This window comes from Eleutherodactylus coqui, chromosome 10, assembly GCF_035609145.1.
Source record: "Eleutherodactylus coqui strain aEleCoq1 chromosome 10, aEleCoq1.hap1, whole genome shotgun sequence".
Taxonomy (NCBI): domain Eukaryota; kingdom Metazoa; phylum Chordata; class Amphibia; order Anura; family Eleutherodactylidae; genus Eleutherodactylus; species Eleutherodactylus coqui.
The window spans coordinates 81,558,932-81,579,659 of NC_089846.1; the positions used below are offsets into that span (position 1 = coordinate 81,558,932).

At 44.8% G+C, this 20,728-nt stretch overlaps 1 protein-coding gene across 2 annotated transcripts in view; it reads left to right on the plus strand.

Moving 5' to 3' along the window:
* Nucleotides 1-20,728, plus strand: part of DIAPH2 (diaphanous related formin 2) — a 1,247,874-nt gene that overhangs the window by 661,601 nt on the left and 565,545 nt on the right. For both annotated transcript variants that reach the window (XM_066581425.1, XM_066581424.1), the window contains one exon: nucleotides 12,082-12,321. In XM_066581425.1, the coding sequence (XP_066437522.1) occupies nucleotides 12,082-12,321 (240 nt within the window). The remainder of the gene's footprint in view (nucleotides 1-12,081; nucleotides 12,322-20,728) is intronic.

Consider the following 20,728-nt stretch of genomic DNA (forward strand, 5'->3'; position numbering starts at 1 on the left):
TTATAAAATCGCCGGACGCATGCGCATGCGCAAATCGCGGCAAAAAACGCCCGTCTGACTAAGGCCTTACACAGTACTTCCTTATTTCCATGTAATGGAAAGCTGGTGCTTGACACCTGAAGTCATGTGATTCCTTGTCCCCCCGGAACTGGTGTGTTTCAATGAAAGAGCACACTACTTGACTCTGGAGGCAACAATTTTCTGGGGAGCTTAGGCAGATTACTTTCCCGTACCCCACCTGTGTAATTACTACTACTTTTCGTTAATTTCTGACACATTTAGGTGCACCATAACTGATTCAGCACCCCATTTTCTTTGTATGTGGTTACAGGATCATCCGAGCGGAAAAACAGGGCTCCTGACCTTCACATGCTGCTCAAGGTGGTTATTAACTGAGAAATAAAGTGCACTTGGCACAGCCGTAGGGCGGCAGGTGTAGCCAGGAAAGCCTCAGAGGCTGGCAGCATGTGTGACCAGGATGGCCTTAGAGGCGGGTGGCAGGTGGGGTCAGGATAGCTTCAGAGGTAGGCAGCAACTGTGGCCAGGATGGCCTCAGAGGCAGGTGGCAGATGTGACCAGGATGGCTTCAATGGTGGGCAGCTGGTGTGGCCAGGATGGCCTCAGATGCTGGTGTCAGGTGTGGCCAGAATGGCCTCAGAGTTGGGCAGAAAGTGTTGCCATGAGACGTCAGAGGTGGGTGGAAGGTTTGGCCAGAATGACCTCTGAGGTGGGCAACAGGTGTGGCCAGGATGGCTCAGAGGCGGGTGGAAGGTGTGACCAGGATGGCCTCAGAGGCGGGAATAAGGTGTGACCAGGATGGCCTCAGAGGCAAGTGGAAGGTGTGGCCTGGTCGGAACTGAGGTGCCATAATGTGTAAGGGTTCCACGATGTCTTGCCACTAAATAAAATGGGGCATACACAAACATTTTTCCCAAATAAATGGTACAGTGTTTGTGACTTTTTAGTAACTAGTTTTAATTGTTCAGCAAAAGGGACAATGCGGCTAGCAGGTTACCTCTTTATTGTGCTCTTCACGTCTGACACCTACTAAGAACAATGAGCTATTGACCTGGAAATGTCAATAGTGATTTTTTATGTTCACGTGCTAATGTCATCTATTTTTGACACGGGGCAAGTCATTTCATCATCCTCTGTGTCCACCACATCTAATTAGATTTCGGAGGCTCTGTAGCACGTATGGACCCATAAGCATAGTATAATAGTAGGTAAATCTCATTAGATATCGCGGAGGAGATAAAGGCTCATCTTCTGAATGTTTTACCTTTATAGATACAGAATAAAAGCTTTGTCTTCAGTCCCCATCCCATGTAATATCACCATGGGAATATCTGTTACTTGGCAGGAGTCCGCGGTCACGGACAGAGAAGGTTATAGAGAGCTCCAGAGTTTATGCTGCAATAAAAACTTTTAAAACAAGCATATGAACAGTCAGCAGTGATAATAGGGAATTATCTCCATGTTGTCACAGGTGTATACAGAAGAGAAAGGGCAACATAGCAAAAATTACATAAGCCCCTTCCTTGTTCTTGTTCATGCCACCACACTGACCATCCAAGGACAGGACGTCCAGCTATGGTTGCCACCCTGACGCTAATTTAATCTGGAGGCCGCTGCTGGTTTTGATTTTTAATGGCCACAGTAATGGCTGGTAAAATATAATGACCTGGTGTGTGCGCATCTAGTCGAGCAGCAACCACAGCAGCAAGCTCCATCACCTCCTCTGACGTTCCTGCCAGGACGCATGTTTCAGCGCGTAGCGAAGCTCTTCACTGCCGTCTGTGTTCTTCCATGTACAGTACGAAGCGCAGATGAAGATGGGAGGAGTGAATATCTTCTGTGTATGCTGTAGCGACATCCCGACAGGAACTTCAGAGTGAGGTATGGTACTTTCTGTTGGGGCAGCTGCCCAGCTGGAGGTTTAGGACTGGAACGGACACATAGTGGGGCCTTATTACTACTGGGACCACTAATAGGGGCACTATTACTGCTGCAGCCACTAAAAGGAGTGACTATTAATACTGAGGCCACTAAAGTGGGCATTAATACTACTGGAGCCGCTGGAGTAATGGAAGCAAAAACATATGTTGTGATAAACCATTCCCCTAATGCTCATAAACCACGCCCACTTTGATCTTGGCCGGTATTTTTCTCTAAAAGCGTAGCAACCCTACGTCCACCACTTGTCCAAACACCACTCTCTTATATGAGGCATAATGTCTTTAGCTTGTGTTTTGATTGCAGATGAGAGGTATGTCTGCTATGGGGTCCTTCGATACAGAAGGACCTAGTTCTGGTTGGTATCATGACCTGTGAAGGACTGTGTAACGTTAAAAAGCAAGGGGCCCCTACTGTCTTGATAACAAAAAACTGAACAATACTGGGTGACCCCTATTGATTGTTGTTATGAGGCCCCGTCTCTTTTCCTTCTATATATATAAGCAGGAGGAGCCCTGTAAAGGTTCACACCCATGAGCAAGAAGCTAGGGCCTAACTTAAGGTGTTCTTTTCTCTCCAAGGGTCCCATATTAACAGCAAACGTTGACTCTAAGGTGTGACTGGTTCTCTCTAAGCTTCAGTAATTGTAGGCCATCGATTCTTGACCTCGTAGGTCCTTCTGGTTTGGAGGATCGGGAAAAATAATCTTTTTGGAGTGAGTTTGTAAAGGACCACATCACTGGGCACTCTGTGTTGCATGCTGCACTTTTTTAGTGGCTCTTGGATGACAACATGATGTATGACTTCTAATTTAAAAAGAAAAAAAGAAAAATCATGTGCAGTGCGCTTTTGGGTGTCCTTCCTGAAGCTTGAGGTGTGAAGGGTAGCCATTGATTCCCGTAACACACTAAAATCTTGGCCTTCCCTTTTGTTGGAGCCAAACTTTTTGATTTATGGCTCCTGGCGAATGCCGATTGGCAGCCCACACAGAAACTAGGAGTTTTGGCTGCAGCAATCACAAAACCCTGCTGTTGGTGATATCATCATTGGCTCGCTGCAGCTGGTAGTGGAGACCAAGGGGGCACCAGGCAATGACTGAATTGAAATGGCAGTAGTTGGGTAAGATGAGTATGTTGTCTTGTATGATTTTACAGCATTATATGCAGGATTGAAAAAACATTTTGGTTCCTTGAAAATTACTTTTAGAGATCTTTTACACGGGTTGAAATTTGACCGCAGGTCACACCGCAATACGCAGTTGTAACTGACACTGTGGAGATCTGCACCAAGATCTGCATGGCTACATTCAGAGTTTGATGTAGAACTGGCAGCAGACTTAAGCCATTTTCTATTCTGCATCCAAATCTGCAACACGCCATGCAGATTTTGGTGCAGAATTTTCCACGTATCGCAGTGCGTTCTGCGGTCAAATAGTGCCCATGCAAAAGGCCCTTGTGTCCTCTGGACGACTTCCTGTGGAAGTTTCCTTCGATTAGGTCCATCTTATAGTTTCAGCTATACTTTTACTTTTTCTTCTCTTTTCCCTGGGACCACAGCCTGACAATGTATCAGTCAGTCATTATGGGCCGTGCCGATGCATCCAAGCGCCTAATTTATTATCATAATTTAATATTTTGTATTCTGAAGAGCGGAACCCTTGCCACTGCGTCACACACAACTCATTGTAGAGACATTTTGACCTTCTCCGGCTTTTCCCGTTGCTTCTAAAATCCTCTGCCTGAGGCCACAATTTACTCTTTGCCCCTGTAACATTAAGCACATTACAATTTGAGGACACATTTGTCAAGCTGAGAGCAGCGATAAGACTCCGCTGCCTATAACTTAATTTTTTGAAGCAATCATTGTCGCCAACAGGTCAACACATAAAATATCTCTATTGCTGTTTATTGTAAGAATGAGCGGAATAGCCTGGAATCAGACATAGTGCTTTTCACACCGGAAATCACTGCCATAGTGTGATGTATACTTAGGGTTTCAATCAATAAAGTTTTAAAACCTTCTGCCATGACTGAGAGTCTCAGATTGGTGAGAGCTCAACAGTTGAGTCCCCCACGATCCTGGGGCTCTAGCGGTCCTGAAGGGAGAGCAGTGTCAGTAACATGTGCACCGCCGCTCTATTCTTTTCAATGGGACCTCCAGAGAGAGCCAAGAGCTTGAAGCCGGATATCTCAAGATGTCCCTATTGAAATAAATGGAGTAATGGTGCGCAGTGTGACCGTCACAGCCCTCACTTCAAAATGTGCCCTGGTTCTCAGGATTAGCGGGGACTCAGCGGTCAGACCCTAACCAATCTTATAGAGTAACTGCACTTTTTAAAAACTTTTGACATTTCAGAACTGCATATCAAAACTTTTGATCAGTGGTGGTGGTGGTGGTGGGGGGTCCCACTTCTGATTCTTTCAGCTGCAGCCCCTTTGTTTTACCTGAGCGCTGTGCCTCTTCGGCTATCTTTGTTGCTTGTTGGCTCCTCTGGGCAGCTGAAGATGGGTGCACAGCCGTCTATAAAGGTCTATGTGTCCGTCTTCAGCTGCTGAGAGAAGCGACAAAGAAAGCCAAAGGGGCCAGGGCTCGAGACTACCACTGATCTTTAAAGGAATCCCCCATGCTGTAAGTGATAACTTTCAATCATGGCACATCCCCTTTAATCATTGTATAATGAAACATTGTGCCATTATTTCATTGTCAGTGAATTAAAACCTTTAGTTTACGTTTAAGAAGCTGTACAGACCCAAAACTTCTCACAGCTGAAAGTCATTTATATCCAGTCGATCTAGCTAATCCTCTGTGAGCTCAGCAACCAGCAGCAGAAATCTCTGTTCTGCTAGCTTGTTACAATGTATCAGTGCAGGTGGAATGTAGGAGTCTGGAATCGGGCGGTTTAGCTTAGGCTATATTCACATTTGCATTCAGCTTTCCATGTTCCTGTTTCGTCATGAGAGCAAGAAGATAGATCTGTACTATGACGGACCCCATTGACTATAAAGGGGGGCCATCTGGCTAACCTCATGCCCTCCGGCTTTTCTCAGACAAAATAGCACACTATGCTGCAATATTCAGTCCAGCGTTTTGTGCCGGATCTGCATATGGGAACATAGCCTTACGAAAGGATTGTCTACAACTGTAACAAAACTCCAGTAATTAGTAGTAGTATTGTTTCATTCACTGACAGCAATCAAAGACTGTGTAAATTATGAAGGACTGAATTAGAGGGGGAAATTTATAAAATTATTTTATGCCATGTTCTGAATACAGTGAATTCAATGAATGGCAGAGTGCTGCCTGTGATTGGCTGAGCGCTCAGCCAATCAAACACAGCCCTTTCAGTAGGCGGGGATTTTAAATCCCCACCCGCTGAAAGAGCTTTACTACACTGCCGGGAGATAAAGAGGCTAGACACTCCGAGCCCTGACAGCGATGGACAGGTGAGTATGTTGTTTACACCACTTAGGGTTGATTTTCAGGGAAGGGCTTATATTTAAAAAATCCTTGCAGGGGTTGCCGGCATCCCATTGCTTTCAATGCAATAGGTACGGAGCCTTGTTCAGGCTTGTTTTTACACGTGCGTGGACACACGGTTTTGCACGCGCGTATGTACATGCAAATCCTCACTCGTGTGAACAAGGCCTAACAGGTGACACGTCACTTTTTCTTTGTTCCATGATGTGGACTTTAAATCGACAACAGAAAAATTCATGTTATAAAGTCGGCGACGTGGGATGCAAACTTGGATGCAAACTTGGCATGGATAGCATAATCCATCATGTGAGCATCCACTTAAAAGGGTTTTCTAGACAAAAACTAGTGATGACCTATCCTTTGTTGCTGGAGAACCGCCACTTGGAATCCCCAGCGATCAGCTGATTGCTTGGCCCGCTGTCAGTGCAGCAGGGTCAGGCATAGTCATTTGAGACGGGAGCTGAAATCCCATGGCCGGCTTCACTATCATTGAAATCATAGTGAGCTGAAGCCTTTAATTACGCTTTCACATCCCACCTTGATGTCGGAGGCAACAGTGCCGACAGTGTAGCAGCCAGATTCTACCCCCATTGACTTCAGTGGGAGGGAATCTGGTCAAAACACTGCCTTTGCCATTCCCGATGACAATGTGCGGTGCTGCTGCACTGACAGCAAGCCCGGTGATCAGCTAATCGCCAGGGATCCTGAATGGTGGGTCCCCGGAGATTAACTATTGATAAACTATCCTGAAGATAGGTCATCAATACTTAAAAAAAACAAAAAAAAACATGTCCCAGTGGAGGGAATGGCATAGAAAGAAATAAAATATCCATTCCTCACCCTTCCGCTATGCCTGTGTCCCAGCACTAATGACTATGTCACCTCCACTCTGGTTCCCACTGAAACAGGAAGTGATTATGTCACATTCAATGCTCATGTGACCGCCACAGCCAATGACTGGCCTCAGTGGTCAGTGATTGGCTGCAGCTGTCATTTGAGCAATGAACATGATGTCATCACTTCCTGTTTCAGCAGGAACAAGAGCAGAGGGGACTGGATCGGTGGCGCTGGGGCAGACACATGGTGGAAGGGTGAGTAATGCTATATTTTTATGCTATTCTTTACTCTGGGGCAACTTTTTTTAAAGGTGTGAAAACCACATTAATGGATTAATGAAACCATGGTGTGCTGTCCGGTATATAGAAGAATTTATGGTTTAGCCGATCCAGGTAAATTAATGCGATCGATCTGATCAGCATTTGCAGTTTTTTTATTATTGGGATCCTATTCTTTAAAAGGGCCAAAAAACAGAGAATATGTACAACTACAGGAGGGATTTACAGTAATTAGCAGTCATGTTGTGTGCCGGCCCTTTAAGATGACATCAGTGTGTTGAGGACACAAGAATGCTACATTATACTCTGATACTTTGTATCTGTTACGATCCTGTTTGTTGCCATATTTCGGATTGTGTCCCCTCTCCCTCTCACGTTTGGGCGTACAGCTCTTACATGGAGGCACCAGTGAGTGGATTTAGTCGCGGTACAGCTGGTGCACATCGGATCCTTGTATTTCTTGCGTTTTGATGTGTTCTCTTTACCGTCCCGCAGATCACAGAGTTAATTATGGGCAGCGAATTACTCTTTTTGTCCTACGTATAAAACGCCTGAAGCTTATTTTTTTTTGAGAGCTCCTTATATTTCTGAAGATTAAAATAAAAGTCCTCAAACTACAGACGTCACCATAGCAACCCGAAAGAGCGGCAACCATTTAAGAGCCAAATCACCTCATTCCCTTCCGTGAATAAGAACAGAGAACGCGGCGATTTATTCATGTCTTCTTATTTTTATTAACTAAAACAAAACTTTCAGAAAACGTTCAATGAGTGACCAACAGTATCACGCATCATAGGCTTAGATACTTGCGCTTAGCACGGTATCACAGACAATAGGCTTAGATACACCGACGTACCAGATAGTATCACATATTAGGCTTAGAGGGGTTCTCCGGGACTTTTATTACCGATGACCTCTCCCCAGGGTAGGCCATTAATATTTGATCAGTGGGAGATCGCTGGTTGGGATCCTTCCAATTAGCTGATCACCGGGCCCGCTGTCAGTGTGGACGGCGCTGCAAGCGGATAACCATGTCAGTATTGCAGCGGCCCCATTTGGTAATATAGGTACCGCTCGCATTGAATTCAATGATTGCTGTGCCTGCAGTACCAAACTGTGTCACTGAAATCTGGACAGCGCTATCTGCTGCTAGTACTGTCCGCACTGACAGTGGGCTGGCTCGGTGATCAGTGATGAACCTGTAGAGAAGTTATCAATAGTGAAACTCCTGGAGACCCCCTTAAGGATGTTTTTTTTTTAATTTTCATTTTTTCCAAAAATCATAGCTTTTTTTATTTATCCAGCTGTCTGCGGGTTGTTTTTTACAGCACGAGTTGTATTTTTTAATGATATTATTTAATGTACCATATAGTATACTGAAAAACCGTAAAAAAATTTTAAGTGCGGTTTAATAGGAAAAAAAACAAAAAACATCAATTCTGCCATCTATAGGGGGTCTTTTTTCACTGCGTACATATTGTGGCAAAACTGGCATGATAACTTTATTCTATGGGTCACCACGATCACTACGATAACAAGTGTTATAGTTTTTTTGCTGCACGGCTGTTAAAACAATAAAATATCCTTAGAAAAACATTAAATTACTTTCTGGCCGCCATAACTCATACGTTTTTCCCTCGACACACTTGTGTGAGGCTCGCTGTTTTTGCAGGACGTCCCGTAGTTTCTTTTGCTACTACTTTATGACTTTTTGATTGCCTCTTATTATTTTTTTTCTTGGATACAGAGCGACCAAAACAGCCCAATTTTGGAGCTGAACATTTGTTCTTCTGATGACGTTCACCGTACGAGAAAAATAATGTGTTATTGTGACGGATCGGACCTTAATAAATGTGGAGATGCCAAATATGGTTTTATTTATTTATTTTTTTATTATAAATATGGGGGGAAAGAGTTTTCGTAACCTTCATTAATTTCTTAACAATTTTTTCACTAATTTGTACACTTTTTTGGTCCTCATCGGGGACTTGAACTTGTGATCATTTGCACGTGATAGACTTACATACATTACACAGTACCATACAGGATAGGCTTAGATACACTAACTTAGCAGATGATATGACACATGTAATTAGATACAGCAACTCATCAGATGGTATTACACATGTTAGGCTTAGATACAGTAGTTCAGTAGAAAGTATCACACAAAACGGGATTAGATACATTTTCTCTGCCCAGCATCTCTGATACAGCATCTCATGGGATCGTATTGCACACAATAAGCTTAGATACATTGGTCAGCAGACAGTATCACGTGTGATTAGCTTAGATACACTATACGCCTAGACATATCTGACCAGTAGACAGTATTGCACCAAATTGGCTTAGATACACTAGATATAATACACTATTACCTGTAAGTTTAGTACAGCAGCTCAGCAGACAGTATCACACATGATAGACTTAGATACATCATTTTAGCTGATACCATAGCACATGATAGACATTAGCTTAGCACTGTACCACACAAGACAGGCTTAGATACAGTAACATAGCCGATGGCGTCACACGTGATACGATTAGATACAGCATCTTTTCAGACAGTATCACACATGACAGGCTTAGATACATCTCTACATGACAGTGCTTGCAGGTAGAAGATCGTACATGTATTCAGGCTGGGGTCCCATATGCCAGCCTTAAACCGATCTGCGCGGGAACAAGATGTTCTTCAGCGGTTATGCCTTTAAGAATGCGGTGCGTTTTGGGCTGTAATATACTGTAATGTCCGCAGGCGCAGATTCCAGCGCTTTTTGCAGCATCTCGTAACATGTCTGCGCTGCGGTGACATTGGGCCGCACTGAAGTTAGTGACTATTTTACGCACAGCTTGCAGAATGATGCCCGTGTCCGTGACCATCCCGCGGGGGGAATATCGCTGTCAGCGTTTCTCCGGAGTACACCTGACCTTTCTCCCTTTTCCTGCCCATTTTCCCATTTCCTCTCCAATCATCGTGTTTTACACTTTTAGCAGATCTCCTGGCTGCGGACTGCATTTAGTGTAATTGAATCCTTCAGTGTGTAAGCACGCAGTATTTTTATCACAATTCACTGTATAATTAGACTACCGGCTCTGTGACGGTGCGCACATCGCCGCTCCTGCGGGTGATAGTATTACCAAGCACCATACAGCATGCCAAATCCCGCACTCCAGGTAATTACAGGGCAGCGGCGCTAATTTATACCTTAATCTTACATTTCCTCCTCAACCTGTTGTAATCCGGTAGATGAGGATGAGCAGACAGGTGGAGGCAGCAGCGTACCGTCAGGTACCAATGCTGGAGGTGATATTCTGCATCTACATGACTCTTCATCAACCGGACGGGCGCTTGAAGATGTCATCAGGCATAACTATATGTTTTTTAAGAATTGTGGGTGTTTTTTTAAAATAAATATAAATCTCATGATCAATATTTTTCAAAAAATCCTGCAGTTCCCTCACCGACCACTAGGCCTAGTAATAGTCTGATACTTTGTGTTCTGCAGAGGAAACCTCTCATCATCTCACTAAGGCCTCTTTTATATGGCCGTATGCGTTTTTGCGCTCGGACGATCGCAAACTAAAAATCGCATGAATGAAGAATGGTCACAATCTTAATTAGTGTTTTCTCGGCCATTCACACGGACGTCTGCGGCGTATCTGCGAACAAATATGCTGCAACGTGGAAATCCCTCGGTCGGCAGAAATCTTCGAAATGACTGCTAATACTTAACTAGAGCCAGCTGTCATCTTTTCCGTGTGTTGGATGCAGGTAAACTCTCTCCCCTAGCAGCTCCCGCAGGAGTCTATAGGGGCTTCCAGCGTATCTCGTATAAAGATAAGGCAAGACCTGTCTTTTCACTCGCCATATAAGTTGACATTTTCGGTCACTGATGTGCTATTTTAACGGCGTGCTTTTTTTACGCACCTAAAAATCGCTAATCTGAATGAATAAATTGGAATCCAATGCGTCAGATGGTCACGTTTTTTTGACGCGGCTACAATAGCTACATATATACGCTCATGTGAATAGGGTCTTAGGCTGGCTTCACATGACCGATATAATCGCTTGAGATTTGTGCATTGCGAGACCCACAAATATGAACCCCATTCATTTGAAAGGGTCATACACATGAGCGATGTGTTCTCACATGGCAACCATGGCATGTTCTACCTGGCTGCATAATCTCGCATCGCATCTCCTATTGTTTTCAGTAGAGCCAACGGCAACAAAGCCGGCCCCATTAAAAGCAATGGAAGAACTCAGCAATCCTCTGCCGCGGCTGTAAAATGCATGCCGAGTGCAAATGGGGCGGCATTAACGGGCTCATATCGCGCTCGCCCATGTGAAGTTAGCCTAACATCACAGGCAGGATGACACTGAGAGTTGAAACCTATATATAGATACCACAGGATCCACAAAAAGTGATGTCACAGCTTACCTCCTCCCCTCCCTGCATAGGTCACAGAAGATGCCCACTGCACTCTCCCACAGAGATCAACGGGTCTCCTCCTGTCCATTGTGTGAATGGCCCATGAGGCTACTGTAAAGCATATCTCTAAATACTGTTAACTTCAGCTCAGGCAGGATGGTCGCCCCCTCCCCATAGTTTTGTACAGACAATAGAATGAAAAAATCTACTATCAGTAAATAAAAACAGATGAGAAAAATATAAGTCTACTGTATGATACAGAACATCTACTGTAGGCAGCCCCCGTCGGTTATCTTCTGCCCATCTTTATATAAAGCAAATATGTCACCGACTTTTGTCCCTATGAGCCAAGCTTATGGGCTGACAGTAGGTTACCTGCAGAGTCCGGGGATGTAAGTGTTTTACCTACTTTCCCCGTCGTTTCTTCGGTGTCAGTACGGGAAGCTGTTACTTAGTGCATTGAGCGGCTCAGTAGTCCACCCATTACAAAATTAGAACGGACAGACTACGTAGCACAATGCTTTCTCCTTAATGAAGAGTCTGCAGCAAGTGCTCCATCTTGCATCATTCCTATTTCAGTTGCAGCAAGCCCACTGTAGTGAAGTAGGTCCGGCCATCTACCCTGGTGCTGACGCCAGCCAAGACCTGCCCCTGAGCAGCATCTCAGGATTTCTCCCGGTGGAGACTATAGGCATTTAACCTTTATGAAGGATAGAGAGTGAGAATAAGAAGAGTAGGGGTCCCACTTGGTATTTGAGGAGAGAAGTATTGATCTTGTGGTGGAGGTGGTAATCTTTGAAGTCTCCTGATGGTTTTAGGGTGGTCAGGATGTGAAGATGGCAGTGGAGACAAGTGATGGGTCAATGACTTGGAAGGGAGTATTTCAGGAGAAGAGTGCGCTGAGCTGGTGGGGGGCCGTCACCCGAGAAGTACTGCCAGCAGGGCTACATGCGACGGGTAGGGTCGTGATGTCAGAGGAAGAGAATGGTGACAAGTAGGGGGTCTAACGATGGATGGCCCACACTCTTGAGAGTATCTGTGATCTTGTGCCATTATATCAGCTACAAATAACCCACGCAATGCGTTCTTTCTTACTACAGATGAGCACGGTGAAGATGCTGCGGCCGCGTCTTAACGGAATCCTCTTTAAGTTGACCTTTGAGGAACACTTAAGCAACATCAAGCCGGATATCATAGCGGTGACGCTGGCCTGCGAGGAGCTCAAGAAGAGCGATCACTTCAAGAAGATGTTAGAACTGGTGTTACTGGTGGGAAATTACATGAACTCCGGCTCCAGAAATGCAAAGTCCCTTGGCTTTAATATCAGCTTCCTCTGCAAGGTAAGAGATTATACAAGATGAACCCCGGGGACTTCCAAGATTGGGACCGACAGAGCCTAGATGACTTTTGCTTCATGGGGACAACATGGCACACAGCAGGATGGGCGGCGGGGGTCATGCTTTGATTTTGCTGTATATATCTTAGTATATAATGGTGTAGTAAATGAATGGGGGATGATGGGGGGGGGGGGGGGGGGGGGGGAAATTACAGAGTTACACCGTTAGTAAAATAGGCTTGTGATTTCAGGTTTACCACTTTTCTGTTGCATCTTCCCATTGTTCAGTAGTCTGTATCTACATGTAGGGGCTCAGCTGATTGGTTACTTCCAAGTAAAAAGTCCATATGGAGCATTCACAGTCAAAAAGGTGATCATCCCTGCTGGCTTAGTTGTGCTGGGCTACAGCACTTCTTGAGGATATGATATCGCAATGCTGACTCCAACAGGTCCTCCATGCAGTAGTAGCATTCATATACTGAGTCTGAATGTTGGGGAGCCGCGCCCGAGAACTAGTATTAATTGATACTCCAAATTGTATGAAGACTGGTGTACTGCTCCATGCTGTGGCATAAACAGGGGCATAGCTATAGGTGTGCGGAGGTAAGAGTCACACTAATGCCCTGGTGCATGAGGGGGCTATTAAAGGGAATCTGTCACCTACATCCATCCCTATTAGCTAAACGTATGGGCTGACAGTAGGTGACCTGTGGAGTCCCGGGTGTACGTGTTATACTTACCCTCCCCTTTGTTCCCCTGATGTCAATGCTGAAAGCCTCTGCTAAATGCATTGAGCGGTGCTGCTAAGTAGTTTGCCGTTCTAATTTTATAATGGGAAAGACTACTTAGCAGCGCTGCTCCATGCATTCAGCGGTGGCTTTCAGCGATCACACCTGGGGAACAACGGGGGAGGTAAGTATAACATTTATATCCCCGGACTCAGCTGGTCACCTACTTTTAGTCCATAAACTTAGCTCATAGGACTAAAAGTAGGTGACAAATCCCCTTTAAGAAGACACCAATGTTATACATGGATGGTGGGGATGCAGTTTCAGGTTTTGCATTATATAGAGAATAACTAATAATTTTCCAATCTTTTATTAGTATTGATTGAAATTATGCAGTGAGTTTTGGTGAAGCCCCATAAAGGGGTTAACTTGACTCCAAAACGCATTGTATACACATGCTTCACCCTAATAAAAGATTGGTATGCTATCCGTTATGCTCCACTTCTGCAGTGTGCCCGCACTATTGGCAGCACAACCCATTTGGTCCCAGTTACAGTGGGAAAGTGTGAAATAAAAAAATTAAAATGTGAATGACCCCCACAGGTCTTATGAGTGTTTGGGGGGGGGGGCATAGATTAAAAAAAAAATAACTACAAAATTAAGTTGAAAAATTACAGAATGAAATAAAAATACATACCGTATATAAAAAAACCCACTGCCAACCAAAACCATTGCCATATCCACCCTGCAATCTATTCAGGAAGAAGGCCCTGTAGACCAAACACTACCGGAGGGAAGGAGGAAGGACCTGTAGACCAAGCACTACAGGAGGGAGGGAGGAAGGACCTGTAGACCAAGCAATACCGGAGGGAAGGAGGAAGGACCTGTTGGCCAAGCACTACCGGAGGGAAGGAGGAAGGACCTGTAGGCCAAGCACTACCGGAGGGAAGAGGAAGGACCTATAGGCCAAACACTACAGGAGGGAAGGAGGAAGGACCTGTAGGCCAAGCACTACCAGAGGGAAGGGGGAGGGCCCTGTCGGCCAAGCACTACCATAGGGAAGGAGAAAGGACCTGTAGGCCAAGCACTACCGGAGGGAAGGAGGAAGGACCTGTAGGCCAAGCACTACCAGAGGGAAGGAGGAAGGACCTGTAGGCCAAGCACTACTGGAGGGAAGGAGGAAGGACCTGTAGGCCAAGCACTACCATAGGGAAGGAGAAAAGTCTTGTAGGCCAAGCACTACTGGAGGGAAGAGGAAGGACCTATAGGCCAAGCACTACCGGAGGGAAGGAGAAAGGACCTGTAGGCCAAGCACTACCATAGGGAAGGAGAAAAGACCTGTAGGCCAAGCACTACTGGAGGGAAGAGGAAGGACCTACATTGGTTGACAGGGCAAGGAAGGCAATACAGACAAAGCTGTTTGCAGGAGTGACAGAGCTCATCATCTAACTCAGCCCCTTATCGCCCCTGCAGCACAATTGCTTAGTTTTGCTACTGTATTTATGTTATTAGCTTTATTCTGGGGCTTTATTTGCAGTCTGCAGCTGTGTTTATGTACTGAAGTTGGTTCTGGTGCTTTATTTATGTAATTAGTTTGCTTCCATGTTGTATGTGTTGTAATCTTGGTTTCGGTATTGTATTTATGGTAGGAGCTTGGTCCTGGTGCTGTATGTATGTACTGAGTTTGGATCTGGGTTTGTATTTGTTATGAGCTTGGTTTTGCTGCTGTATTTATGTTATGAGCTTGGTTATGGTGCCATATTTATGTAATTAGCTTGGTTCCATGCTACTATATTTGTTATGTACTTGGTTTTGATGCAGTATTTATGTACTGAGGTTGGTTCTGGTGCTGTATTTATGCAAATAGCTTGGTTCAATGCTATATTTGCTGTAATCTTGGTTCTGGTATTCTATTTGTGTTAAGAGCCTGGTCCTGGTGCTCCATGCATGTACTGAGCTTGATTCTGGGTTTGTATTTGTTATGAGCTTAGTTCTAGTTCAGTATTGTTTCTCTGAGTTGCTCTGGTGTGGGTATGTTGCTTTCTGCACAAGAGGAATACAGGCAGACCGCCTATCAATGCAGTGCACTGTATTTTTTTTTTTATTATGATGGGGACAAAAAATAAAACCCGCACAAAGTGCCGTCTAATTTGGGGCCAAGACGCAGCTCCAGTATTCAACTTTATCTTTTGCAATCTTCTGTCAAAGTTGACAGCTGCCGCCAGAACTGATACACTTTACTGTAAGAGTCACTTTGGTAATGCATTAAAATTGCACTTCATCCCGGCCTGTTCTACACTCTCCCCTCCTGACATGTGAAGATGATAACCTTCACCGGCGCGTCCCTCCACTCTCCTGCCAGGTAAATAATTCACATCCGCCCTGTTATTTGCTCGCAGGTAAAGTTTACTTTTCTGTGGTTTGATGACAGCTCCTTGATTTTTGACAGACTCTTCGTGACGTCTTTCCCTTTACAAGCAAATGCTTTCTGGCACCTCAATTATTAAAGGAGCCGATCATCTGAGATGATTCCAAACAAAAGTACAGCACAAAAAAAGAGGCTACTTTCCTCGTGCCGTAATTATGACTGACACCTCAAAATGAAAAGCATAAGTGAAATTGAAAACGTAAAAGCCTTCCCATAATTGGCGCTGCAGACTCTGCTTATTTATGGGCGAGCGGCAGACACATACGGTTAATCGGAGACGGTCGGTGATTTTTTTTTCTGGATTAGAAGGGACTGAGGATTAAACAGCGCAGTGTAAATACAAGCGATGAGATTGGTTTCTTGCTTCGGAGCTGTCCGGCTCCCGTCCCCGGCTGAATCAAGCATGGATTACCCTGGTTTAGCTGTTTATGCTACATTAAACACGCTGCGGTCAGTGGTCAGCACAACCTGACGGAAAGGAATCGTGCATCTCCTGTTAAGTGAGCGGCAGCGGCGTTGTAAGCCTTGTCTCATTACAGCGCTGCACCCGGCTGCTTGGTGTGCGGCTCACCAGGATTCTCAGCAGTTCAGTTCTGGGCGGAATTTATCAAACAATAAAGCCCAACTTTTATTGTGTTCCTAAAGCTCCATGAATATCAAACATGTAATGATGTAGCAGAGCTGGTTGGCCGGTCGGACGGCACAGTATTTGCTGATAGCATGACCATGAAGATGATTTAAGAGAAGGCTGCAACCGAATATGCTCAATTCCAGATGCAGGGAATGGAGTTTGCGGAGCTAAGTTTGTCATTTGGCACAACTAATGTGCTATAGTGTGGTTTTACGAAAAACTACAGACAAAAATGATAATGTACAGATGTTACAGAGTGGTTGTGATTTTGGACAGTTTTATGACAATAGACCCCCTACCCACCTACCCATAGTACAATATACTCAAACTGGATTAAATCAAACCTCCATTCCTGCAACATAATGTTTCCTAGGACTGGTGGGATGGGAGTATGCAGAGCCAGCTCCAGGTGCACATGGGCCCTTTTGCAACAGAGTCACAGTGGGCCCCTTAGTAATATATAAGCCCCACTCTGTGCTCTTAATAATTTATAGGCCCTGCTGTGTCCCTTAGTAATTTATAGGCCCCTGTCTTCCGTGTTAGCAATTTATAAGCCATGCTGTGCCCCTTAGTAATTTATAGGCCCCATCTTTCCCTCCTAGTAATTTATAGGCCCAGCTATGCCCCCTTAGTAATGTATAGGCCCCTCTATGTGCCCTTAATAATTTATAGGCCCACTGTGCCCCTAAGTTACTTATAGGCTCCACTGTGCCCCATGAAGCATTTATTGCCTCACTAAGGCTAGAGTTATTTATAGGACCAACTGTGAACCTTGAGTAATTAATGATATCCTACTATGCCTCTTAAGCAATTACTAAGGCCCTACTGTCCCCCCTGAGTAATTAATAAACTCAGTTGGCGTTCTCCATTGGCTTGGCATTGGAACAGGAAGCAGTCGGCTTACTGCACTACTGCTGTCATGGTCAATTGGATCTACATCTTAAAGAAGTGGATATAATTAATTGCAAACAACGAGGACAGGCTCAGTGGGCCCTGCCATCTGTCCAGGTTTACCAGGTGCTTATGCCAACCCAGAAAATAATATTACCTGGCACTCTTCCTTTGTGCCATTGTCCCCCAGATCACCGGCTCCCACAACCTCTCCTTCATCTTACAAAATGTCTGTGACTACCTGGTGGTGCATCAGTAGTCTAAGACGTTACATGCTGCTCTCATTGCCCAGGGATGCTCATGTGAACATGAAGTACCAGAGACAATCAATGCACAGGGTGCCCCAGCTACTGAAGGCAGCAGGGACACCATCCTGAAAGATGGAAGAGGTGCCACAGGATCTTGGGGACAGTAGTACAAAGGAAGAATGCTGGATAATATTGTCCTCTCTCCCAGGTTCTGGGACAAATTTTGACAAATTAGCAAATTTTATGGATTGTCAAATGCCAATTAAAAAAAAAAGACACAGTCTGGGAAACAGAAGGGATTAGGATGGAAATCCTGTAACTAGTGACTCCCTGGGGGTGGGAAAGCAGAGGCACAGAGGGTGGGGCCACCACTAGAGCTTGCCCCGCCCCCGCTCATCACAGTATCCTGTTGAAAAGACACAGATAAACCTTAGTTAATCTCCCTCCATCATTCTCCTTTTTCTGTGATGAGGTGGGCCTCTCACCGTCCTCCTCTTGTCAAGCTCTGGCTCCATCTCACGCGGTTGATGTGACACATTTTACTCGAAGTAAACTCTGAGGAGCGTGCCAGGCGTCTGACAAACTTGAGATGAAATAAAAGGAATCTGCGGGGAAATATCATCATCACGTTGTTTTAGAGGAAGGAGATTACGGATTTTCAAATCAAATGCTGCACACAGACTCACAGTCATCTTCTGGGAAATGGATTCTCTCGCAGCAGCGACAACTTCCCATTAGGATATAATAATAAACATTTGCATGGACGATCAGGAGCCACAGAACTCATCAAAGTGTTGTCCGGATCCACAACTCCCTCCCTGATTCTCATTTTTGTTTTGTAATAAAGTTGCCGACACATTATATTGGACACTTTGTTTCCACGACGGTCTGCTGATGGCTGATTACATACAGTGGAGCATCTTTATAGAGTTGTGGAGATCTTTACTGCTGGAAGTTGGTTTTGAGCTTTGTATAGCATGCATGCTGCCACTGGATGCCAATCAGCAGGGGGTGCAGCGAAAGCAGGTGTTCCCCGTGCCTGAGGTGTCCCAAATGCCCCTTGTTCACATAAGAAGACCGCTTTATAAATGGCACTTCACACATGACTCTAAAAAAATTTCCATTAGGGTCCAAGAGCTTCAAGATACACCTTTCTTGGAAGGAAAATACCAGTATTTTATAGTATTTTGTCTACTACACTGAATGTCACTTTATTAGAAACCCTCATCTAGTAGCACATTGGGCCGTCTTTGGCTTTTAGATCTGTGGCAGTTCATTGTGGCGTCAATCCACAGGCATCAGAGGGCCCAGAGTTCACCAAGAAAGCCTTCCATACATCAATTCTTTACCTCCACCAGCCTGACAGGAAGGGTTCATCAGCTCATGCTGCTTGTGCCAAATTCTGATCCCCTTCTCAACAGCAGAAATCATGATCATCTAACCAGAAGGTGTTCTTCCTCTCAATTTTTATGCTCTTTTTTTCCCTGGAGTCCTACTTTTCTGTTTCTCTTAGACACAATGATGCTGGAACTGGTCGCCTGCTGCTAAGGAATGGCGAGTTGTGCATTCAGACACCTCAGTTGAGCAGTGATGTATTCGGCTGCTCTTGACTCTGCAGCGACTGTTGGTCAGAACAATTCCTACATCCTTTATTGACCCTTTTCAGTGATAGGTTGTTTCTGTCCACAGGATCCCATTTCGCTGGATGTTTTCCTTGACCACACCATTCTCAGTATACTCTCCACATTGTTACACAAGAAAATCCTAGTTGTTAGTTCAAGCCCAGTTAGCCTAGCGTCAATCATCCGGCCTTGTTATGTACAGGAGATATCCGGGTAATACCAGCATACTCTATACTATATAATGTTTGGCCTCTGTCCTTACCTGCGAGTAATGCCTCTTCAAGTAATAGTTGCTGCAGTGTTGATGTCATATATCAGGCCTTTTACACTGATTACGTCCCTATGAGTGTGCACAACTACTATTACTGTAGAGGTTGAACTCACTTACGGTTCATGGATTACAAAAAAGAAATAGCAGTGTCCAGATGTTCTTCAATCAGTGTCTGTTTGTTCATTCCTATATTGGGGGGCTCATTCCTGGCAATACTTGTAGCTTCTGTTCTGTTGACAAACTGTAGTGCCAATCCATAATTCCAACAGGCTCCAAACAGCACCTAAAGTTTTGTTCTCTGAAGCCAGGGCCCTCGGCCCTTTAGGGCAATGTACTGCACACTCTTCCTTACCCTGGTATACAGACCCTGCAGAAAATGACGTCCCTTTTTAGGACTCTCCATCAGCACTGCTCACACTTCTTGGTTCTAAGTTTGCCGTACTGTTACCAAGTCTATTCTAGTCCTGAGTTCATCACACTCACTAGTTATGCTCAGGAGTACATAGTGACAAATTGGCGCAGAGTTTGATACAAGTCTGTCCATTGCCTCAGCAACCAGTTAACCCTTTAGGTTGGCCCCTGCTGTTGTAACTGCAAAAAACTCTTATGGTTTGCATTCCACGGCAAAATCTGCACCAAATCTGCACCCATTCATTTACATGGAAATCCGTGTTGTTGTCTTCACGCTGTGGATTTTTCCGCTGCACATTTGAAATCCACAGTGTGAAAAAAAGAATGAGATGCTGCTTCTTAAAGCAGATACATGTCTTAGGGTTCCTTCACACATACGCATGCTTCAGTATAACGTATTTATGCTATTAACTCCTTGCAATCCAATTTTGGATTCAGGGTTTTCTAGGGGGCTTTCTCTTTCTGCCATTATACAATGGCGCCATCTGCTGGCCAGTACTGCGGTATGTGACATGCTGGAGAGGCCCCTGACAACAGAGTGGCCAGTAATCTACAGTAAGAATATCCTGCCGGACGTTTTCCGACATCGGAGCCGTACAGCCTTCAATCAGAATGTCTTCAGATGTCAGCCAGTGGATTGGAAAGGGTTAATAAGGTTGACGTGCGTTTGTGTCTGCGCATTGCACTGTACTTTTACATAGGGCTGGTTCATACGCATGCAAAACACCTCCCTTCCCTGATTTAAAAGGCTATTTAGTCTAATTAGGTACAGACGTGTCTTTTTTCAGGTGGTTTTGCGCTGTATTTCGTGCGTCCCATTCCGTATTGTCTGTGCATTTGTTCACCCCTCCATAGACTTCTATGGGGCCCTTTGGTGCACAAATTCGCACAACATGGAGCAGGTTCTACTTTTTGCGTGCAAGAGAAATGTGCGCACAGAAAAAGCAAATGTGAATGAAGCCATTGAAATCAATGGGTCCTTTTCTCAGCGTATACGCTAGTTTGATGGAGCCCTTACTCACAGATTTCTGCTGTAGTTTTAGAAGAGGAATTCCACGTCAGATTCTTCTGTGTGACTTTGCCCTTGCTGTCCTGTCTGTGTTTATGTCAGTCCTCACTGCAGTTCTTGCATTCTTTTCATAAACCAGAAAGCTCATGATGAGCAGAACTCTAGGAACCTT